Source organism: Mytilus edulis, chromosome 4 (genome assembly GCF_963676685.1).
Source record: "Mytilus edulis chromosome 4, xbMytEdul2.2, whole genome shotgun sequence".
Lineage (NCBI taxonomy): Eukaryota > Metazoa > Mollusca > Bivalvia > Mytilida > Mytilidae > Mytilus > Mytilus edulis.
Genome location: NC_092347.1, coordinates 966,056 through 992,196, shown reverse-complemented (window position 1 = coordinate 992,196; position 26,141 = coordinate 966,056). Strand labels below are relative to the sequence as shown.

Genomic DNA, 26,141 nt, shown 5'->3' with positions numbered 1-26,141 from the left:
TCAAACTCTTTTAGATCATTTTTTAGTAGCAATAAACAAAAGAACTATGTCAATTGGACATGCTTTGATACTATTTATGCACTTGAATTTTTACTTGATAACATTTTTGTTCGCTTTGGAGATTCCGTATATCGTCAAGTTATTGGAATTCCAATGGGGACTAACTGTGCACCACTTATTGCGGACCTGTTTTTGTATTGTTATGAGTTACAATTTATGACTAAAATTAGCAAAGACCCATCAAAACAACATTTGATACAAAAAATTAACAATACTTTTAGATATTTGGATGATATATTGGCTCTAAATAATGACGACTTCAGTATGTATACTAAAGAAATTTATCCTGTAGAACTTACTTTAAATAAAGCTAATGATAACAATGACCACTGCCCTTTCCTCGATCTTGATATCTATATCATAAACGGGAAGCTTAATACAAAAATTTATGATAAAAGAGATGATTTTTCATTTCCTATTGTTAATTATCCATTTTTAGATGGTGACGTTCCCTTGTCACCATCTTATGGTGTTTATATATCTCAACTTGTACGATTCGCTCGTGTATGTAACAATGTATTAGATTTTAGCGAGAGAAATTTATGTATTACTGAAAAATTATTACACCAGGGTTTTCGATATCACAAACTGGTCAAAACATTTACTAAATTTTATCACCGGTATAAGGAAATAATTCGTAAATATAACTCAACATGCAGACATCTTATACGTTCAGGTATTTCACATCCAAAATATTATGGAAATATTCTTTATAAAGCACAAAAATGTCAGTATTCTCCTCAGAAACTAACAAAACCTTTAAATAGACTTATTAAAAGGGGATATAGTTACGATACTGTTGTCAGGTCATTAAAGATTGCATATTTTGGCTTTAACATTGATTCACTGATAGGGTCTTTGCATCGGAACTAAACACATTTATTTCTAAAAAAACAGTTGTTGGCATGACACGGGTTATGTTCTTCTCATATATTTTATGATAGTATGATACTAAACCCCTAACGGGAGGGATTGTACCTGATATTCATATGATGAAGACATAATCTTTCAATCAGTTTAATTGAGGTCTGGAGCTGGCATGTCAGTTAACTGCTAGTAGTCTGTTGTTATTTATGTATTATTGTCATTTTATTTATTTTCTTTTGTTACATCTTTTGACATCAGACTCGGACTTCTCTTGAACTGAATTTTAATGTGCGTATTGTTATTCTTTTACTTTTCTACATTGGCTAGAGGTATAGGGGGAGGGTTGAGATCTCATAAACATGTTTAACCCCGCCGCAATTTTGCGCCTGTCCCAAGTCCGGAGCCTCTGGCTTTTGTTAGTCTTGTATGATTTTAAATTTTAGTTTCTTGTGTATAATTCGGAGTTTAGTATGACGTCCATTATCACTGTACTATTATGCATATTTTAGGGGCCAGCTGAAGGACACCTACGGGTGCGGGAATTCTCGCTACATTGAAGACCCATTGGTTGCCTTCGGCTGTTGTTTGCTCTATGGTCGGGTGGTTGTCGCTTTGACATATTCACCATTTCCTTTCTCAATTTTATTTTGTGTAAATTTCTTATACGGGTATTGTACACATGTATGTCGAATAAGATTATTATGTAAATTTCTAGTACGGTTGTGTTACACATGTTTGTCAAAGAAGAATGATATTTCTAATACGGATGTGTAACATATGCTAGTGATAGAAGACTGTAAATTTCTATTATAGGTATGTTAAACATGTTTGTCAAAGAATACTTTTGTGTAAATTTCTTATAAGGGTATGGTACACATGTTTGTAAAAGAAGATTATTGTGTAAATTTCTTGTACGGGTATGTTACATATGTATGTCGAAGAAGACTGCTGTGTAAATTTCTTATACGGGTATGTTACACATGTATGTCGAAGAAGACTATTGTGTAAATTTCTTATACGGGTATTGTACACATGTATGTCGAATAAGATTATTATGTAAATTTCTAGTACGGTTGTGTTACACATGTTTGTCAAAGAAGAATGATATTTAAATTTCTAATACGGATGTGTAACATATGCTAGTGATAGAAGACTGTAAATTTCTATTATAGGTATGTTAAACATGTTTGTCAAAGAATACTTTTGTGTAAATTTCTTATAAGGGTATGGTACACATGTTTGTAAAAGAAGATTATTGTGTAAATTTCTTGTACGGGTATGTTACATATGTATGTCGAAGAAGACTGCTGTGTAAATTTCTTATACGGGTATGTTACACATGTATGTCGAAGAAGACTATTGTGTAAATTTCTTATACGAGTATCGTACACATGTATGTCGAATAAGATTATTATGCAAATTTCTAATACGGGTATGTTCTATATGTATGTCAAAGAAGACTGATATGAAATTTATAATACGGGTATGTTACACATGTATGTCGAAGAAGAATAAAGCGTAAATTTCTTATACGAGTATGTTACAAATGCGTGTCAATGAAGAATGATATGTAAATTTTTAATACGGGTATGTTTTAAATGTATGTCGTGTTAATTTTTAATACGGGTATGTTACACATGTATGTCAATGAAGACTTATGTGTTAATTTCTAATACGGGTATGTTACACATGTATGTCAAAGAAGACTGCTGTGTAAATTTTTAATACGGGTATGTGACACATATATGTCAATGAAGACTTATGTGTTAATTTCTTATACGGGTATGTTACACATGTATGTCAAAGAAGACTGCTGTGTTAATTTCTAATACGGGTATGTTACACATATATGTCAATGAAGACTGCTGTGTTAATTTCTAATACGGGTATGTTACACATGTATGTCAAAGAAGACTGCTGTGTTAATTTCTAATACGGGTATGTTACACATATATGTCAATGAAGACTTACGTGTTAATTTCTTATACGGGTATGTTACACATGTATGTCAAAGAAGAATACTGATGTATAAATATCTAATAGCGACACACATATATGTCACATACTTAAGCCGACGAGAGACTCCTGAAAATGATACAAATAATGGACAAGAACGACAGTTAAAATAAGTCACTTCTTTTTCACAAGAATTTAAAACTATGGTCCTTTATTAGGACTTGCTTGACTCGGTTTTTGACTTAAGCATTCCGAAGAAAGAAGAATCAAACGATGAGTTGAATGTATTACGAGAAGGCTTTTAGTTGTCTGAGTGGTGACACCCATAACGGCTTGCTTGTTCACACCTGGAAAGTCTCCGGTATGTTTTTTTTCTTTTGAAAAAGTACTTCCACTTTTTTCTGCACAATTTGAAAACAAGGTAGCGGTATGCTTCGGACAAGTTCTATAATGGTGGTCGATCAGCATCTTTTAAAAGAATTTTGCCCCTTGAGAATATCATTTTTTTTTGGAAAATGGTATCGTTTAAGAGCTCTCACATGTACAATTCTTTCAAACGAGTCATTTATCCGGGGTAAAGGATATGTGTCAGGAACTGTGATAGCATTCAATTTCCTGTAATCTACACAAAAGCGCATTGTCCCGTCCTTTTTTCCTGATATAGACACTGTGGTAAATATTTTAGAAAAAGAAAGCTTAGAGCTAATAAATTGGTTCAGTCTAAATCATATGAAGGCCAACCCTGACAAATTTCAGGCAATAGCCATAGGCAAGAAAACTCATTGATGGAGTGATCAATCTATTTTTCAACATTTCGTCAACTTGATCATCCACCTATTTCGCTGGAGTATTCGGGAGTCTTTATCCAAGTCTGAATCTGAAGCGGAAGTTTCGTATTCTTTTAATAAATTTTCGACTACAGCATTCTCTTTTGAATTCAAGTGTTTTTGTGACCTACTTACCTGTAATTCAGTGGTTGTCGTTTGTTTATATGTTACATATTTGTTTCTCGTTCAATTTTTTTTTTTTTTTTTTAAATAAATAAGGCCGTTAGTTTTCTCGTTTGAATTGTTTTACATTGTCTTATCGGGGCCTTTTATAGCTGACCATGCGGTATGGGCTTTGCTCATTGTTGGAGGCCGTACGGTGACCTATAGTTGTTAATGTTTGTGTCATTTTGGTATTTTGTGGATAGTTGTCTCATTGGCAATCATACCACATCTTCTTTTTTATATTATCAAATTCTTCAAATATGATCTTATAGATATGTCTGGTCAAATTTATTCTGTTTGTTTATTTTTACTTCTTGCATAAGACTTACCTGGGCAATAGCAGTTCCGGGATATATGATCTGCGAATCTGCAGATGTATTCATCAAACGAACAAAAACTTCTCCAACTGATTTAGCTAATGAGCGCTCCACTAAACCTTTTCCACGTTGCAAAAACTTATCTGAAGCTTCAACCATGAGGTCTGAATCAAGAATAGATTCCTTGTTTGGAATATTCACAGCTCCCGTGATAATCATCTGGCTTTTAGCGGACACGACCACTTTCTTTTTGTCAATAACTCTGAAACAACCGACATAACGTGAGTATCATCAATTTCAAAACTATTCTTCTCGAAATCAATCTTACCTTTGATTGTCTTCATAAAATCAAGTTCATGGATACCATCAATTGTGATTTGAGCCACATTAACCTCGACAACAGATTCCCCGTGTTTGAAAACCAGTTGAAAAAAAAACTTAACTACAATTTTAAGTTGAACACCACTGGCAGAGAACACTTATTGATTTGAACTCATCAAATCTGGTTGTCTTGCTCTATGTATCCTATGATATGTTTTCTTGGAAATAATAGTTACCGTGGCTCCTGTATCTACCAGCAAACCAGCCGATAATCCATATAAGTCAGTGTCAACATTCATGCCAGCTTCATGATCTGTTGTAGAGACAAATGTTACCATGCAAGCCATCTTTCTGGTTCTGTGAACTTCTGATCATGCGTGTTTTACCTCTACCTCTATTGTCATTGAAAGAATTATAACTACTTTGTCCGTTATTAGAATCTCTATTCCCATGTGTGTTACCTGAAAATCCACGTCCTTTTATTATTATAACGACCTCGTCCTTGTCGAAATCCACCTCTGTTAAATCGTTCATGTTCCGTTATTATTTTATGTTCTAGGTTCTGTTATCTGACGACTATTATTGTTATTCTTTAGATCACGGATGTCATTTTGCAGCTCTTGAAGTCTTTGTTCCATCTTTGACATTAACTCAGTTAATGCCATGTGATCAGAATTTTCATTTCTGTCAATATGACTCTCGTTTTCTTCAGGCCTGGACTGTTTAATAGGGATTCTCATTACTAAGACTACCAAAGCCTCAATAAAATATTGTTTTGCAAGAGTATATCGTACATCTTCTGGTACTGTTGGATAAGCTTGATTAATTAATCGTCTTATTGATTGTCCTAGCTCTGGCAGGCTCTCTGATACTTTTTGTCTCCTCTCTTAGCTGTACTCCAAAAAGCTCTGTTTGATTCGGAGGAGAAAACCTAAGCAAATATTTGCTCCAGAGCATTTACCAACGCTTTATAATTTTGTTGTTTTTCAATCGGTAAAACCCCAAAATGCCTTGAGCTTGCCTTCTTAATGCCGATGCAAATTACAGTCCTCTATTCTGTTCAGACCAATAATTAATACTTGAGAAAGCCTCAAATTTAAAATGGGACTTAAAACCTAACCATGATGAGATACCTTCATATGTTGCAGGTTTAATTCATACTTATGTAGAGTTGTTTTGTCTCGAGTATTTTTATTATCTGTCTTCATTATTTCTCTTAGTATCTGAAGAGCGATATTTTGATCTTACAGTTACCCCTGATGGTACATAATCTTTATTATCTTAAAGTTTATTTGGATACAATACGTCCTCAGTTGGTTCCTTTAAGGATTATTATTGCTCCAATTGCTCTTTCAATTTTCTTGTATCACAATGAAACTATCAGTTCAGATTCTGTCGATGGTCGACCAGTAGTATACCCAGACTCAAGATAAGCGATGAGAAAAATCTAGGTGTAGACTGACTGGGACGTCATCAACCTTTTTCATGGTTATCTCCGGTTTATAATGGAATTTAGATTTAAATTATAAGAAATAACTGTAATATTTTTCTGTCGAAATAACATAAAAACCAGATGCTCCGCAGGGTCCACTTTTATACAACCGCAGAGGTCGAACACTGAACAGTTGGGGCACGCATGGACACAACATTTAAGCTTGATACAGCTCTGAATTTGGATTGTGATTAAATAGTTGACACAACATAGGTTTCTGACACAAAATGAATGTGGTCTAAGAACTTAAACTTAAAAAAATTAAATTGGACCATCACCTATTATAGTCCAATATCCAAAATCTAAATACATGGTTAGATTCAGCATATCATAGAACCGCAAAAATTCAATTTTTGCTGAAATCAAATAATGTTCAATTTTGGACCCCGATTTGGACTAACTTGAAAACTGGGCCCATAATAAAAAATCTAAGTACATGTTTACATTCAGCATATCAAAGAACCCCAAGAATTCAATTTTTGTTAAAATCAAACGAAGTTTAATTCTGGACCCTTTGGACCTTAATGTAGACCAATTTGAAAACAGGACCAAAAAATAAGAATTTAAATACACGGTTAGATTTGACATATCAAAGAACCCCAATAATTCATTTTTTGATGAAATCAATCAAAGTTTAATTTTGGATCCTTTTGGCCATTAATTCCTAAACTGTTGGGACCAAAACTCCCAAAATTAATCCCAACCTTCCTTTTGTGGTCATAAACCTTGTGTTCTTGATTTGGAGGAAGATTCTCAAAACAAAGTTTTGCAGAAAAAAATGAAAAAAATCGTTTTTCTCCCCAATCTCATGTAGCCCTAGGAATTTGTTTACCTTGAAAGTTGATGACCTACAAATTAAAGTATAGCATATTGATGTTTGAATTATCTACAGCAAACATAATGATGTTTAAATTAAACAAATACGATTTTTTAATTAGTGCACAATCTTTGAGAATGTCTGTCATGTCTGAGACATGTGACAGAGTTGTCAAGTCACAACTGGAGATTTAGAAATTTTCAGCTGGAGTTTGTGCCTCATAACTGGAGATTTTTTATCAACATTTTTATCGACGTACGCAATGGTTTTTTGGTGTTTAAACTGCATATTTTCCTTTTTTGTTAATGATTCTATAACTCCATAGCCATTTTTACTTGATAGAAATAGAAGATAAGGGTTTTTTAAATATTTATTTATTATATATAAAGTTCAAGATAGAGTGATTAGCCATCATATATAGTTGGTAAACAGTATCTCTGCTTAAGCTATATTGTCAATTTTGGTACCACTAACTGAACAGTGGTGTTGACTTGATAGAGTTGTGAGCTTTCTGGTGGGTTTGCTGTATCCATATGTTTGGTCAAGTCATTAGGGTCACCGTAGTAAGCTTTGCAACAAGTGTAGTAGGCATACATATCATATTTGAGATCATTAAGACATTTGTCTTGAGGTTAAGTAATATAACTGTTCAATGTTTTTAACAGTACACAAAAAAGTCGTTGTTTATACAACTTTAATTAATCCATTGTTAGTATTTCGCTTTTAATTATCCAGACATGTGTCCTAAACTTGCTAGTTGATCACCAGGTAATTGCCAATACTCTTTTATTGCTGTTTATACAGTCTATTCCTTAACACCTTCATAGATAACTCGAGGCTATTTACCTTTTGACACCAAAACAGTTAAAGGAAACTTCCGTTTTTCTCGGACTTTTCCTATATGAATTTTGAGTTTCTCGGACTTTTTCCCTGTCAGTATCAATTTTGTAAACAAACATTTCTACTGAAGATTTTTCGAGGTTGACATTCTCAAAAAGCGGAAGATTTCAAATTTTAACGGGAGAGACGGAAGAGGGTCTTAAAAGCGGGAGATTTTGACTCCCGCCGGAAGAATCACATGTAATCATTCAATGATTTAAATGACCAGTGAAGGATATCCTTGCTTCAACGTAGTGTGGCATTCCAACAATGACGTCACTATAAAATATAATGTAGGTTGGATATATTTAGAATATCTCGTCATACTGATTTTTCCGGATTGTAAAAGAAACGTAAATAGTGTAAAGGAGAGCTCAATATACGATAATTTCAAGAGAAACAGAAGGGAAATGTGTAAAAAAGTGTTTACAGTCAATCTATTCATTTGTGTCTCCCCTTCTCATCAATCTCAGTAAGATTTGTTGGGGGGGGGGGGGGGGTTTCCACACTATAAAACAAAATGAATGATGTGAGGGAATGTCACTCTGGTCAACCCCATCGTGGATTGACAACTTGAAGCCGTCTTCCCCAAAAATGCTTATTTGGGACCTTTTTTTGGCCCCTAATTCTTAAACTGTTGGGATCAAAACTCCCAAAATCAATCCCCATCTTCCTTTTATAGTCATAAACCTTGTGTATAAATTTCATAGATTTCTATTTACTTATACTAAAGTTAGAGTGCGAAAACCAAAAGTCTTCGGATAACGATGGCGACGACGACAACGTCATATCAATATAAGACCATAAAATTTTCAATTTTTACGGTTGTATAAATATGGTGCACACTTTAAAATAACCAACTACACGGATTATTTAGTGTGCACCACATTTTTATGTTATGTCTTCATAGACAAAAAAAATATTAGTCATTCCTTAAATAATAAATTGCTTTGCTAAGCGCAGCCTGATACGACTGCAGAGGTTGAACCCTGAACAGCTGGGGCAAATTTGGACACAATATTCAAGCTTGGTACCGTCTGAATTTGGATTGTGATCAAATTTTTTACATAGTATAGGTTTCTGACACAAAATAATTGTCAAGATCTTACAAATCTATTGTGCAATACTGTGCAATTAAAGATTCTTGAAATTTTTCAAAAATTGGTACCCCCCACCCCCAAAAAAAATAATCTTTGAGCAATTACCCCACACTCAATCCAAGCCTTTCCTTTGTAGTATGGATACGTGTAGTGCAATTTCAGAGGGATCCATACTCTTTAACACCCTGAACAGTTGGGGCAAGTATGGACACAACATTTTGGCTTGATACAGCTCTGAATTTGGATTGTGATTAAATAGTTGACACAACATATGTTTCTGACACAGAATGAATGTGGTCTAAGAACTTAAACTTAAAAAATTTAAATTGGACATTTACCTATTATAGTTCAATATCCAAAATCTAAATACATGGTTAGATTCAGCATATTATAGAACCCCCAAGAATTCAATTTTTCCTGAAATCAAATAATGTTCAATTTTAGACCCTTTAGACCTTAATGTAGACCAATTTGAAAACAGGACCAAAAATTAAGAATCTAAACACACGGTTAAATTTGGCATATCAAAGAACCCCAATAATCCATTTTTTGATGAAATCAATCAAAGTTTAATTTTGGACCCTTTTAGACCCTAATTCCTAAACTGTTGGGACCAAAACTCCCAAAATCAATCCCAACCTTCCTTTTGTGGTCATAAACCTTGTGTTTAAATTTCATGGATTTTTATTTACTTATACTAAAGTTATTGTACAAAAACCAAGAAAAATGCTTATTTGGGACCTTTTTTTGGCTCCTAACTCCTGAACTGTTGGGACCAAAACTCCCAAAATCAATCACAACCTTCCTGTAATGGTAATAAACCTTGTGTATAAATTTCATAGATTTCTATTTACTTATACTAAGGTTATAGTGTGAAAACCAAATGTCTTCAGACGATGACGACGAAGACAACGACGACGCCAACGTCATACCAATATACGACCAACAAATTTTCAAATTTTGTGGTGGTATAAAAATGCTTGTTTTTGTCCTTTTTGGCCCTTAATTCCTAAACTGTTAGCACCATAACCCCAAAAATGGATCCAAACCTTCTACTTGTGGTATTAAACATTGTGGTATATTTTCAGAGCAATTGAAATACTTATACACAAGTATTATCCTAAAGGTAGAAAACTGCTTGTTTAGTGCCCCTTTTCCCTAATTCCTAAACGGTTTAAAACCATCATCCCCAAAATCAATCACAACCTGTCCTTTTTGCTATTGAACCATCTAATTAAATTTCATAGAGATCCAACTAAATGTGTCTTCGGATGACGCAGAAGGGGACGACATCATACCATTATACGATCCCAAAAATGTTTTTGCAGTCGTATTAAAAATAGATTACTGTCCAATTAAAGAATTTCACTTCATATTTTTTTCTATATATATAGCATTCAGAAAATAAGGTTATAAAAAATAACAAACAAACAAACCTGCCATAATATTTTTCTATTACCAAAGATTGTCTATCAAAATTTTTTGAAAAAATGAGTTATCTCCCTTTGTACAGAAATAGGGTGTAACATTGTACGCTAAAATTATTGACCATAACTCTAGACTAAAAAGTAAAATCACAAAAATACTGAACTCAGAGGAAAATCCAATCGGAAAGTCCATAATCACATGGCAAAATCAAACAACAAAACACATCAAAAACGAATGGACAAGAACTGTCATATTCCTGACTTGGTACAGGCATTTTCAAATGTAGAAAATGGTGGATTAAACCTGGTTTTATAGCACTAAACCTCTCCTTTTGATAACAGTCTTATTAAATTCTGTTATATTTACAATGATGCATGAACTAAACAGGCATAATAAATAAAATAGTCAAAATATGGGTACATCAGTCATCATTATGTAACAATTTTAAACAATTTAACAGAACATAAAAACATCTATCTACAAAGACATGTTGGTGACCTTCTGCTGTTGTCTGCTCTATGGTCGGGTTGTTTTCTCTTTGGCACATTCCCCATTTCCATTCTCAATTTTACATTCATTGATTCCCATGTCTGACGTCACATATATTTGTCGTTCAATGTATATACAAGCAATTTTAAAATTTCACATGGGCAATATTGGCATACAGGGTTAAAAAATCAAAATTATGACATCAGACCAGAACAAAATTTGAAGTTGATATATACCTTGGCATGATAAAACTATATACCAATTATCAATCAATATCTTCAAGAACAAAGACAAAAAGTGTGGAAAACTGACTGAAGGACCGAGAGACAGACGGAAGGAGTGCTTACCTAAAGTCCCCTTCAACTTCGTATGTAGGGGACTAAAAATGCTTTCTTGACAATATGGTAATTCAAATATACATCGTAGTGTAAATTAAATATCACAGTATAAAGTATTATCAATAAATTGCCTGACATTGACTGGATAGTTCTAAATAATGAACTCTTCACAGCACTATTTTATTTGAACCAAATCCTTTGAAGAGATAGAAAATGAAATCAGTACGAGAAAGTTTGGCTGCATTCCTTACCAAAAGATCACAGTAATTTTCTTAACTTATTTTTGAATTAAGATTTTACTTAGGAAAAGTAAATAAGTCAATTTATGCATAAGGTATAACTAAATGAAAATCAATATTCTTTAATCTTAAAAAAACACCTAGATTCACACTAAATCAAAATGTCCACTATAAAATCTTCAATACTGGGAAAGCTTTGTGCAGGCTGTAGTCAAACTCTGGTGCAATCTACAAATAAAATACAAATATAAAAAAGAAGATGCGGTGTGATAGCCAACGAGACAACTTTCCACATGAAAACAAATGACACAGCAATTTACCACTGTATGTCACCATAAGGTCTTTAACAATGAGTAAAACCAATAATTATAGTCAGCTACAAACAAGAGGCTGTCAGAGAGACAGTAAATTTTCCTGCAGAGGTCAAACCCTGAACAGTTGAGCAAGTATGTACACAACATTATAACTCAAATAAATCTGTCACTCTAATTATGTTACAGATATTTTCAAATCAATATTCCATACTTCCTTTGAAAATCCGGTTAAAAATGAACGAAAAATAAATATGTAACACATCAACAAAGGACAACCAATGAATTACAGGCTCCTGACTTGGGACAGGCAGAATATTGGTGGCGTTAAACCTGTGGGATACCAACCCTTCCCTAACCTGGGACATTCTTTAAATGACATTATTTATTATTATACTTCAGTTATCATTTTCTATATATAATAAGTACACAATATTTTGACTATTTTTCAATTTGCAAGCGTTGAACTATTTAACCGTTCAAAAGTTTCCAACTATTTGACTACAAGCGTCATTTTATCTCCAATACAACTGCGGGATTGGAGGATTTTTAACCAGATGCTCCACAGGGCACAGCTTTATACGACCGCAGAGGTTGAACCCTGAACAGTTGGGGCAAGTATGGACACAAAATTCAAGCTTGATACAGCTCTGAATTTGGATTGTGATTAAATAGTTGACACAGCAAAGGTTTCTGACACAGAATGAATATGGTCTTATGAACTTAAAATTTTTGTTTTGCTTTTGTGCTGATGAATACCAATCCCCTCAACAACAAAAGCATTTGAAAAAAAATTCTTTTTAATTTCTAAAATCTGAAACAAGAAATGTTTTACAAAGAAAATGAGAAATTTACAAATTTTATGAAAATTGTCAAAAATTGACTATAAAGGACAATAACTCCTTAAGGGTCAATTGACCATTTCCGTCATGTTGATTTATTTGTAAATCTTACTTTGCTGAACATTATTGCTGTTTACAGTTTATCTCTATCTATAATAATATTCAAGATAATAAGCAAAAAAATTTCCTTAAAATTACTAATTCAGGGGCATCAACCCAACAACGGGTTGTCCGATTTGTCTAAAAATTTCAAGGCAGATAGATCTTGACCTGATAAACAATTTTACCCCTGTGTCAGATTTGATCTAAATGCTTTGGTTTTTGAGTTATAAGCCAAAAACTGCATTTTACCCCTATGTTCTATTTTTAGCCATGGCGGCCATCTTGGTTGGTTGGTCGGGTCAAGCCACACATTTTTTAAACAAGATACCCCAATGATGATTGTGGCCAAGTTTGGTTAAATTTGGCCCAGTAGTTTCAGAGGAGAAGATTTTTGTAAAAGTTAACGGTGACGGACGACGCCAGACGCCGGACGCAAAGTGATGGAAAAGCTCAGGTGAGCTAAAAATGCTTGTTTTTGGCCCTTAATTCCTAGACTGTTTGCCCCATAACCCTTAAAATATATCGCAACCTTCTACTTAATGGTATTAACATTGTGGTACAATATCAGAGCAATTAAAAAATTTATACACTATTTATTGTCCTGAAACTAGATAAATGCTTGTTTTGGGCCCCTTAATTTCTAAACCGTTGAGACCATAACCCCAAAAATCAATCCCAACCTTCTTTTTGTGGTTACAAACATTGTGTTAAAATTTTATAGATTTCTATATATACTTATACTAAAGTTATTTTCCGGAAACCATTCGTCTTTGGATGGCGCTGATGACTACGACACAGAAGACGCTGACGACGTGATACCAATATACGACCAAATTTTTTTTTATTTTTGCGGTCGTATAAAAATAACATGAGAATTATGAATATTTATGACAGTAGGTTGGGTTTCCACTTTTTATATTATGATAGTTGATTTATCTCCGCCATTTATTGTCTGTTGTCTTTTTCGATATAATAAAACACTTACTGACTGGATACTCCTAAAATAGTAAGTTTATTGTCCCCTTGGATACAACTATTACCCTTGGCTATGCCCAATAGTTGCACCCCAGGGGACAATAAACGTACTAGTCCACTCATACCTAGTCAATAAGCATATACACTCACTGCATTGAAGACCTATTGGTGATCTTCTGCTGTTGTCTGTTTTATGGTCAGGTTGTTGTCTCTTTGACACATTCCCCATTTCCATTCTCAATTTTACTATTGACAATTAACTATTACCTATTGATTATTGACTATTAATTATAGATTGATTCTATTCCATACACTAAAAATAGTTCTATTCCTTACACTAAATATAGTTCTATTCCATACACTAAATATAGTTCTATTCCATACACTAAATATAGTTCTATTCCATACACTAAATATAGTTCTATTCCATACACTAAATATAGTTCTATTCCATACACTAAATATAGTTCTATTCCATACACTAAACATAGTTCTATTCCATACACTAAATATAGTTACCTTGGAATCTTTTTTGTGACCTCCCATTAATAATTTCATTACTACATAATTGGTTTTGGAAATCTTTGTTAGAATCTGTATCTGAAAAAAAAATATTATCAAAAAATTATTATCAAGTGACCTCTTTCTTCAGGCAAAAAATCTCAAGCTGCCTCACTCTTCTATTGTAGATGTTGTTGGTGCTGATTTTAATATTACTATTAGCATTTACGTTATCAGTAATATTCAGTTGTTGCTTTACATCATATTTATTTGTTTGTTTATTGTTTAGTACATAAATCAGACCATTAAGTGTCTTGTTTGACTTGTTTTATGCTGGTCATTTCAGGTCAGACCATTAAGTGTCTTGTTTGACTTGTTTTATGCTGGTCATTTCAGGTCAGACCATTAAGTGTCTTGTTTGACTTGTTTTATGCTGGTCATTTCAGGTCAGACCATTAAGTGTCTTGTTTGACTTGTTTTATGCTGGTCATTTCAGGTCAGACCATTAAGTGTCTTGTTTGACTTGTTTTATGCTGGTCATTTCAGGTCAGACCATGAGTTGTCTTGTTTGACTTGATTTATGCTGGTCATTTCAGGTCAGACCATGAGTTGTCTTGTTTGACTTGATTTATGCTGGTCATTTCAGGTCAGATCATTAGTTGTCTTGTTTGACTTGTTTTATGCTGGTCATTTCAGGTCAGACCATTAGTTGTCTTGTTTGACTTGTTTTATGCTGGTCATTTCAGGTCAGACCATTTTAAGTGTCTTGTTTGACTTGTTTTATGCTGGTCATTTCAGGTCAGACCATTAAGTGTCTTGTTTGACTTGTTTTATGCTGGTCATTTCAGGTCAGACCATGAGTTGTCTTGTTTGACTTGTTTTATGCTGGTCATTTCAGGTCAGACCATGAGTTGTCTTGTTTGACTTGATTTATGCTGGTCATTTCAGGTCAGATCATTAGTTGTCTTGTTTGACTTGTTTTATGCTGGTCATTTCAGGTCAGACCATTAGTTGTCTTGTTTGACTTGTTTTATGCTGGTCATTTCAGGTCAGACCATTTGTTGTCTTGTTTGACTTGTTTTATGCTGGTCATTTCAGGTAAGACCATTAGCTGTCTTGTTTGACTTGTTTTATGCTGGTCATTTTGGGCTTTTTCTGGCTTAGCTAAGCCCTGTGAGTTTTTCTAATTGTTTAAGGTCTGTAGTTGTTAACTTTTAAGTCATTTTTTTAACTGGAGGAGAGTTGTCCGCATTAGTTTAATACTATGGTGAACTATATCATAAAGTCAGCCTTTTTCAACTGATTTTTATAGTTCGTTCTTATGTTGTACTGTTACACCACTGCCCCAGGTTAGGGGGGAAGATTGGGATCCTGCTAACATGTTTAACCAGCCATATTCTGTATGAATGTGCCTGTCCCAAGTCAGAAGCCTGTAATTCAGTGGTTGTCGTTTGTTGCTGCGTTACATATTTGTTTTTCAATTAATTAAGCCGTTAGTTTTATGTTTGAGTTGTCTTACATTTTTGATTTCGAGGCCTTTAATAGCTGACTAACTTAACGGTACCCAACTTGCACCTATTTAGCAAAAAAAAACTGCGGAAATCTTCCTAGAAACTAAACAATTTGTCTTTTTATGATTTGATACTATGCACATCTTTCAACATAGGTAAAAATATTTAGATATACACAAAATATTCACAGCATTTGTCAACAGATGAAAAAGCAACATGAATGGAAACATCATCTTTATAAAATTAGCAAAATTAATACAATATGTGACAAGTATCCATTTCTTAAAAATGAAGAGAAAGCATGGACTAATATCCAATTGTTCAAAATATTTGAAGAAATTAAACAAAATCTCTGTTATTCGACTTTTGACAATGCAAATTTAAGCATGGATGCAATTTGGGTACTCCTTATTACAGAATCATTGATGGTTTGGAGGTCAGTTCAGACCAATTTTTCTATGATTCAATATGGATTTAAAATTAAATTGGTGAAACCATATAGTAAATAATAATACATCAACAAAATAAACACATAATGAAAACTTCTGTCTGAAGCATAAACGTGGGTAAAAAAACTGTCACTTTAGGTGCAATTTGGGTACCCTCACATTATGCAGTATAGAATTTGTTCATGGTTTAAGGCCATACAGGTGTCTGTTATAGCTGTTAATTTCTGTGTCATTTGATGTCTTGTGGAGAGTTGTCTCATTGGCAATCATACCACATCTTCCTTTTTATATTTGAGGACTTTCTTCTCAGTTTCAGCTTAATTCCTTTGTAAGAGCATTTGAAAAAAATGATAATTTTACTAAAAATAAAATCAGGAAATATGGTATAATTGTCTAAATAACTATAACCTTCAAAAGACTCAGATAGTACAATATATTCATATAAAAAAATCACTTAGAGACACTAGCTGTCAAATTCATGTTCACAGATTTGACTCGAATTCTCATATTTGGTTTATAACAATGTAAAACATTTATCCAAATTATAACTAGAGGATGTCGCTCACCTTGGTCTATGTGAATATTAAACAAAGGACACAGATGGATTCATGACAAAATTGTGTTTTGGTGATGGTGATGTGTTTGTACATCTTACTCTACTGAACATTTTTGCTGCTAACAATTATTTCTATCTATATTGAACTTGGCCCAGTAGTTTCAGTGGAAAATGTTAGTAAAAATTTACAAATTTTATGAAAATTGTTAAAAATTGACTATAAAGGGCAATAACTCCTAAAGGGGTCAACTGACCATTTTGGTCATGTTGACTTATTTGTAAATCTTACTTTGCTGAACATTATTGAAGTTTACAGTTTATCTCTATCTATAATAATATTCAAGGTATTAACCAAAAACAGCAAAATTTTCCTTAAGTTACCAATTCAGGGGCAGCAACCCAACAACGGAATGTCCGATTCATCTGAAAATTTCAGGGCAGATAGATGTTGACCTGATAAACAACTTTAGTCCATGTCAGATTTGCTCTAAATGCTTTGGTTTTTGAGTTATAAGCCAAAAATTGCATTTTACCCCTATGTTCTATTTTTAGCCATGATGGCCTTCTTGGTTGATTGGCCGGGTCAAGCCACACATTTTTTAAACTAGATACCCCAATAATGATTGTGGCTAAGTTTGAATTCATTTGGCCCAGTAGTTTCAGAGGAGCCAGGTGAGCTAAAAAGTCTAAAATAAACAATTTACATGGCATGGGCTTGATAATATGTAGCTTCGTTTCATGTGTATTGCAGTCTAGACACCATCTATTTAGCTATCCAGTTGACCTCAGAAGACCTCTGATGGTCATATAAGCAATATAAACATAAAAATAGATATAAATAGATAGGAACTCATGCAATTGCTCATGGATTTTTCTATGTTGGTTTATTTTAATTTTATAGCTTAATAGTTTATGTTTATCATTGTTTTTACATGCATAAGAATTTTTTTTACCTTTGTTTGACTTTCAATGTTGACATTAAATACCTTATATCTAACACACACCATTCATGGGTTATCCATCTCTAACTTAGGGTTTAAATTGAAGTTCACATAAATACGAATTCAATTAGGTCGAATTATTCACTAGCACTATTGCATATTGATAAGTTTTATTACTGCAGATTTTTAGAAAGATAGCAATTTCTAAGTGAATAAAATACCTTTATAGAGGTATGTCAGTGGGTCACTAAATTTGCAAGAAAAACAGACACCATTTGAATTGTTTACTCATACATGTTTTCATTTTGGTCTTTTCTCAAAAAAATACATTTTGTATCAATCCTTACTTAATCATCTTTTAATCAAGATTTACAGATCTTTTGTTTAATGCAGTGTTTATCAAAAATTATATTAAGATAAAGGCTTAAATATATCATCTGTATATAATTTTAATAAAGAAATTCCCATTATAATATTAATGTATGTGGGAGGGTTGGAAGGGACTTGCAAAATATTCCTATAACGAAGAACCATTTTTTTAGATAATTTTTTATAATGGTAATAGACGTATACATACTGAAAAAAGACCCATGACCAACATTCAATACTGTGGATTCATTATTATTTGTTGGATACCAATTTTCATGGATTTTGTGGGTAAAGACAAACCAAGAACTTAAATATTCAATGAATGACAAATTTTCTATAGGCTTGTATACTGACCTTGGCAAAGCCACAAAATTATATATCCAAGAACATACAAGTTTTCCTTTAACCAAGAAAATTGGTATCCATGAAAATAAATGAATCCACATTAATTTTACTTTCCTTCCTTCCCTCCAACATACATTTACTTTCCTCCCTTCCCTCCAACATACATTCACTTTCCTCCCTTCCCTCCAACATACATTTACTTTCCTTCCTTCCCTCCAACATACATTTACTTTCCTCCCTTCCCTCCAACATACATTCACTTTCCTTCCTTCCCTCCAACATACATTCACTTTCCTTCCTTCCCTCCAACATACATTCACTTTCCTCCCTTCCCTCCAACATACATTCACTTTCCTTCCTTCCCTCCAACATACATTTATATTGAATATCCCTTATATTAATTAAACATAAAGACAGAGACTGACATTTATAGATCAAATTATATCTGTACTGGTCAAAGTATGTGCATCGAGTGGTCACTCAAGTTATGTCATTTTGTCATTATGATAGGCATTAATTCCAATTATTGTCCCACCCTTAATGTTACTTGTACCTTGATCATGACAGCTGTCAATCATATTGTTAATGTATCAATACGCTTAACTAAAAAGACAAAACTAGCCAGTAATTGGAAAAATGTAATGACTATTATTTTTGAAAAAAATGTTCCAAACATAGATGTAACCAATTTCTTTAAAGTTCATTTGTGCATGTGTACACAGACATAAAGACAATCGGGAACTATATGTCAGTGTGTTTAGATTATATTACTGATTTAGTAGCTAATCTCTCCACTTTCTGTGTGGAGGCCAGTGCCATCGGAAAGAATTGAAGCAAGTTCCAATCTTTCCAAAAATTCATAATTTAGATTTTTCATAAATCTCGTAGCTAGTGCCCCTTTAAGATTTAACTGTTTTATTCTGGAGAATGTTATTGTTATAAAAAAATCTCTTGGGTCAAAAGATGAGAGTCCAAAATTTCTTTGATTCAATGTTTATTTTGATAGATAACTTATTGTGAAAAATAGTTATAAGATATATACCTCTTCTGATGGATTTGAAAGACTTTCAAATAAGGATTTTGCTTTGAAGAAACAGTTACAGGAAGCACTGTATAAACTTGTCACAGACGAGTCTGAGTCATACCTGCCGATGTCTGACATCTCCTAAAAATATACAAACAAAAATAATAAACTAGAAACAGACAAGTCTGCGTCATACCTGCCGATGTCTGACATCTCCTAAAAATATACAAACAAAAATAATAAACTAGAAACAGACGAGTCTGCATCGTACCGGCCGATGTCTGACATCTCCTAAAAATATACAAACAAAAATAATAAACTAGAAACAGAAAAGTCTGCGTCGTAACGGCCGATGTCTGACATCTCCTAAAAATATACAAACAAAAAAATATACTAGAAACAGAAAAGTCTGAGTCGTACCGGCCGATGTCTGACATCTCCTAAAAATATACAAACAAAAATAATAAACTAGAAACAGACGAGTCTGAGTCGTACCGGCCGATGTCTGACATCTCCTAAAAATATACAAACAAAAATAATAAACTAGAAACAGACGAGTCTGCGTCGTACCAGCCGATGTCTGACATCTCCTAAAAATATACAAACAAAAAAATATACTAGAAACAGAAAAGTCTGAGTCGTACCGGCCGATGTCTGACATCTCCTAAAAATATACAAAAAAAATTAGTAAACTAGAAACATACGATAGATATAAGAAGATATGATATGACTACCAATCTAATAACTCTCCATCCAAGTCACAAATTGTAAAAGTAAACCATTATAGGTCAAAGTAGGGTCTTCAACATGGAGCCTTGGCTCACACAGAACAGCAAGCTATAAGTGGGCCCAAAACGACCAGTCTGAGTCCTACATGACAATGATTGTCTGTATAAGTATACAAAGACCAATACTGGGTCGGGAACTGACTCACTGCATGCAAATGATTGAGGTAATAATATCTTTAAGGAAGGGGAGCACAATTATTCCCTTTCATTGATGCCAAGAAAATTAATTTTCCTTGTACAAATGAGTGTTTTAAATTTCTAACAGAAAGTGGATGAATGGCAGATGTAAAATGTTGATTACTCAAAACAACTTAACATTATCAAGCTTCAGAACAAGTATTAAAACATTCCTTTCAATTGAAGTAGAGAAAACTTTGATGAAACTTTTTCTTGTATAATTAATGTTTTTTTTCAGGGATTTTTTTTACTGTTTCTCAATACATGTATGATCATGTATCTATTTTAGTTTGTTTTAAAATAGCAAAAAAAAACATACTTGAAGGCCAATAACTTTAAAAAGGAGTCAGTGCAACTGTTGACAATTTTGACCATGTTCACTTGATTTTAGATTTTTTTTCAGGTGTAAGCACATAAACATACCATATATTGATTATAATGATAACAAGTGTGGACACAAAAAAATACTCTATACTGATTATAATGAACACAAGTGTGGACACAGAAAAATACCCTATACTGATTATAATGAACACAAGTGTGGACACAGAAAAATACCCTATACTGATTATAATGAATGCAATTGTGGACACAAATACTTTATACTGATTATAAGGAACACAAGTATGGACACAGAAAAATACTTTATACTGATTATAATAAACAAAAGTGTAGACACAGAACCAGATGGTCCGCAGGGTGCAGCTTTATACAACTGCAGAGGTTGAACCCTGAACGGTTGGGGCAAGTATGGACACAACATTCAAGCTGGATTCAGCTCCAAATTTGGATTGTGATTAAATAGTTGACACAGCATAGGTTTCTGACACAAAATGAATGTGGTCTAATGAACTTGAAATTTTTGTTTTGCCTTTGAGCAATACACTATGCTGTTGAATATTAATCCTCTCAAATAAATGTTTGAAGACATTTTTTTTTTATTTATGAAATCTGAAATGAGAAAAATTTAACCCCCCCCCCCCAATTTTTTTTTCACATCCCCCTTTCTCTTATTCCAAAACTGATCTCAATTTAAAGGAGTAGGTTCAGTAAGACCCCTTTTTGGCCTCAAAATATAGCAGTTTTAGAAAATTGTGAAAATGTAATCGTTTAGATATTTATTGCAAAGTAGAATGCTTCTGCTACATAAATATGGGCTGTTTTTGACAAAACAATGCACATATATCGGGTACTAGCATCATTAAGTCATGCTAAATTACTGAAATCTTCACAATTGTAGCAATTTAGTTAAATTTTAGACGGTTTCCGTCTGAAATGAAAGTGGCCGCATTCGTGTTCATTCATAATATTGAAATGTAAGTTGTATTTGATGATAATACATAATATATATAAAGGTTGAGGATGAACACAGATGACAAAAACCATCTGAAAAGTGACGATTTTTGGCATATTTGATAGATTTTTCATATTTAAGCTTGAATCGGGGCGTTTTAAATGACTTATTAAGTTAAAATCTTCCCCATTAACTAATTGAATCAATTGAAATAGACACTTTAGTGCTTAGAAAGTGTCTACAATCTTTCGTTAGATGAACTTGAAAATTGAGGCCGAAATTGGCCCATTAACTAACACTAACTATTCATTTAAATACATCATAAAATATTAAAATGTAAAAAAGGTGCTTGTTATCACTGAACTTGGTAAAGATTGTTTTAATTTATCAGTTGGTAGTAAAAGTGAATATACATTGTATATTGTATAAAACAATGATTTAAGTTGATTCAACTACTATTCTGGACAAAGAAAGATAATTCCAATTTTTGAAATTTCTTGCTATTGCACAATATTGTGCAATTAGATATTTCTTGCTATTGCGCAATACTGTGCAATTGGAAAATACTTGCCAATTGAAGATTTCTTGCTATAGCGCAATACTGTGCAATTGAAAATTTCTTGCTATTGCACAATACTGTGCAATTGAAGATTTCTTGCTATTGCTGAATACTGTGCAATTGAAAATGTCTTGCTATTGCACAATACTTCATATAATAATTTTGGATCCTGATTTGGACCAACTTTAAAACTGGGCTCATAATAAAAAATCTAAGTACATGTTTAGATTCAGCATATCAAAGAACCCCAAGAATTCAATTTTTGTTAAAATCAAACTTAGTTTAATTTTGGACCCTTTGGACTTTAATGTAGACCAATTTGAAAACAGGACCAAAAATTAAGAATCTACATACACAGTTAGATTTGGCATATAACAGAACCCCAATTAATCAATTTTTGATGAAATCAAACAAAGTTTAATTTGGACTCCGATTTGGACCAACTTGAAAACTGGGCCAATAATCAAAAATCTATGTACATTTTTAGATTCAGCATATCAAAGAACCCCAAGGATTCAATTTTTGTTAAAATCAAACTAAGTTTAATTTTGGACCCTTTGGACCTTATAAATTAATGTAGACCAATTTGAAAACGGGACCAAAAATTAGGAATCTTCATACACAGTTAGAATCGGCATATCAAATAACCCCGATTATTCAATTTTTGATGAAATCAAACAAAGTTTAATTTTGGACCCTTTGGGCCCCTTATTCCTTAACTGTTGGGACCAAAACTCCGAAAATCAATCCCAACCTTCCTTTAATGGTAATAAACCTTGTGTTTAAATTTCATAGATTTCTATTTACTTATTCTTAAGTTATGGTGCAAAAACCAAGAATAATGCTTATTTGGGCCCTTTTTTGACCCCTAATTCCTAAACTGTTGGTACCAAAACTCCCAAAATCAATCCTGACATTCCTTTTGTGGCCATAAACCTTGTGTCAAAATTTTATAGATTTCTATTTACTTAAAATAAAGTTATAGTGCGAAAACCAAGAAAATGCTTATTTGGGCCCTTTTTGGCCCCTAATTCCTAAAATTTTGGGACCAAAACTCCCAAAATCAATCCCAACCTTCCTTTAGTGGTCATAAACCTTTTGTTAAAATTAGATTTCTATTCACTTTTACTAAAGTTAGAGTGTGAAAACTAAAAGTATTCGGACGACGACGACAATGACGACGACGCCAACATCATACCAATATATGACCAAAAAATTTTCAATTTTTGCGGTCGTATAAAAATACCCTTTACTGATTATAATGTATACAAGTGTGGACACAGATACATACCCTTTACTGATTATAAGGTACATAAGTGTGGACACAGATACATACCCTAAACTGATAATGTATACAAGTGCGGACACAGATACATACCCTATACTGATTATAATGTATAGGTGTTGAGACAGAGACATACCCTTTACTGATTATAATGTATACAAGTGTGGACACAGATACATACCCTAAACTGATTATAATGTTTACAAGTGTGGACACAGATACATACCCTATACTGAATATAATGTTTATAAGGAGGTGTTGAGACAGAGACATATCCTTTACTGATTATAATGTATACAAGTGTGGACACAGATACATACCCTATACTGATTATAATGTATATAAGGAGGTGTTGAGACAGTTGTAAATGGTTGAAATCTATGGGAGTATCGAACTTCTTCACTGTCAAACTCAAAGTTTGGTTGAACTAATTTTCCATCTTGTCTAAAACCTAGAACAGCCTGAAAATAAACACATCTTTTATTCATCAGTTAATACATGTTGTCAATTTTTGCTTTTTGATGCCAAACATGAAACAGCCTGTTACATGTGTGATTTGTGAATATGATATATCAATAATCTGAAAACACCTCATCTTCTTAAAAAATTTCTACCAGCTCTTATCCAGCAATGTTGGGAAAATTTCAGAAGTGAATTAAATGAAATCATTTAAATAACAGATTCAATTTATCCTTGTATTTGTTTTCTAAAGAATTGAAACACCATATGCATCTTGTATATTTCTGATCTTATTTTCTAATGACATTAATTTCAAATTGTTTAGATTTATATAAAAGTATCTTGACTATGAACGTTTTGAAACTTGTAGAAAAATTATAAATTTTACAAACTTGTCACATGGTAAAGTGGTTTGGTGGAAACTTTTTTAGCTGTAAGGCATTCAGACAAAACAGCTATCAGTTTGAAAACTCAGTTTGTTTCAAATAATCTAATTTTGTCCTATAAATGCTAATTTGTGCTGATAAATGTTTTTTGTTGACTTGACTACACACTTGAAAACAGGGACAGACATATAAACTTTAGTTAGTTGTATGAAATTGAAATCATATTCATCATTATTCTCTCAAAAAAGAGTAACACCTTGGATAGCTTAGACAAAAACATGTACATTTTCACTTGTATTTCAGACTGACTAGAATTCTGATATTGCAGACTGTTAAACAAAATAGAATGAGTTCCCAGAACACAGATGCCCCATTCGCACGTTCATTTTCTATGTTCAGTGGACCGTGAAAATTGGGGGAAATCTCTAATTTGGCATTAAAATTGGAAAGATCACAATTTTATAATAGGGAACATGTACTGTATACTAAGTTTCAAGTTGATTTGACTTCATCTTCATCAAAAACTACCTCAACCAAAAAGCGGGACAGACGGACAGACGGATGGATGAACGGATGAACAGAGGGACAGAAGCACAGACCAGAAAACATAATGCCCATAGATGGGGCATAAAAAATTCTGACTTCCTTATGTGCTGCATAGAGAATTAATCATAATACCAATGAATGAAAGGAGAGTATGTTATCAAAGACTTCTGAATGTTGAAAGGAACAGAAAGAATTTTTAAAATATTGCTAAATATACATAGTGGCAAAAGTGAAAATTCAAGACTATTGTGAAAAAGATCCATACCTTATAGTACCCATTAAACAACTGCTGTTCAGCCTGTGCCTGAGTTATTTCTTTATTTAATGTCTTTGTTCGTTTCTTTTTCTTGTTTTTCTTATTACTTTTTCCTTTCTGCTGAGAATCTGATAAAGATTAAAATTGGTAGACTATATTGTATTTGATAAATATAAGGTGTACCATATTACGATTTTGTATATAACCATTTGTATGGGGTGTACAATATTGTATATACCATTGGACAGGTACCCCTTACAATCATAACATAATATTGTATATACCATTGGACAGGTACCCCTTACAATCCTAACATAATATTGTATATACCATTGGACAGGTACCCCTTACAATCATAACACAATATTGTATATACCATTGGACAGGTACCCCTTACAATCCTAGCATAACATTGTATATACCATTGGACAGGTACCCCTTACAATCATAGCATAATATTGTATATACCATTGGACAGGTACCCCTTACAATCCTAGCATAACATTGTATATACCATTGGACAGGTACCCCTTACAATCATAACATAACATTGTATATACCATTGGACAGGTACCCCTTACAATCATAACACAATTTTGTATATACCATTGGACAGGTACCCCTTACAATCCTAGCATAACATTGTATATACCATTGGACAGGTACCCCTTACAATCATAACATAATATTGTATATACCATTGGACAGGTACCCCTTACAATCATAACATAACATTGTATATACCACTGGACAGGTACCCCTTAAAATCCTAACATAATATTGTATATACCATTGGACAGGTACCCCTTACAATCATAACATAATATTGTATATACCATAGGACAGGTACCCCTTACAATCATAACACAATATTGTATATACCATTGGACAGGTACCCCTTACAATCATAACATAATATTGTATATACCATTGGACAGGTACCCCTTACAATCATAACATAACATTGTATATACCATTGGACAGGTACCCCTTACAATCATAACATAATATTGTATATACCATTGGACAGGTACCCCTTACAATCATAACATAATATTGTATATACCATTGGACAGGTACCCCTTACAATCATAACACAACATTGTATATACCATTGGACAGGTACCCCTTACAATCATAACATAATATTGTATATACCATTGGACAGGT

General features: G+C 33.0%; 1 protein-coding gene across 5 annotated transcripts in view; it reads right to left on the bottom strand.

Moving 5' to 3' along the window:
• Positions 1 to 11,401: 11,401 nt before the first annotated feature.
• Positions 11,402 to 26,141, bottom strand: part of LOC139518715 (N-alpha-acetyltransferase 35, NatC auxiliary subunit-like) — a 129,436-nt gene continuing 114,696 nt past the window's right edge. For all 5 annotated transcript variants that reach the window (XM_071310199.1, XM_071310195.1, XM_071310194.1 and 2 more), the window contains exons 15-19: positions 24,981 to 25,099; positions 23,645 to 23,785; positions 19,240 to 19,362; positions 14,045 to 14,125; positions 11,402 to 11,523 (exon numbers count right to left, since the gene is read on the bottom strand). In XM_071310199.1, coding sequence (XP_071166300.1) covers positions 11,464 to 11,523; positions 14,045 to 14,125; positions 19,240 to 19,362; positions 23,645 to 23,785; positions 24,981 to 25,099 — 524 coding nt within the window. In that variant the 3' untranslated portion in view covers positions 11,402 to 11,463. The remainder of the gene's footprint in view (positions 11,524 to 14,044; positions 14,126 to 19,239; positions 19,363 to 23,644; positions 23,786 to 24,980; positions 25,100 to 26,141) is intronic.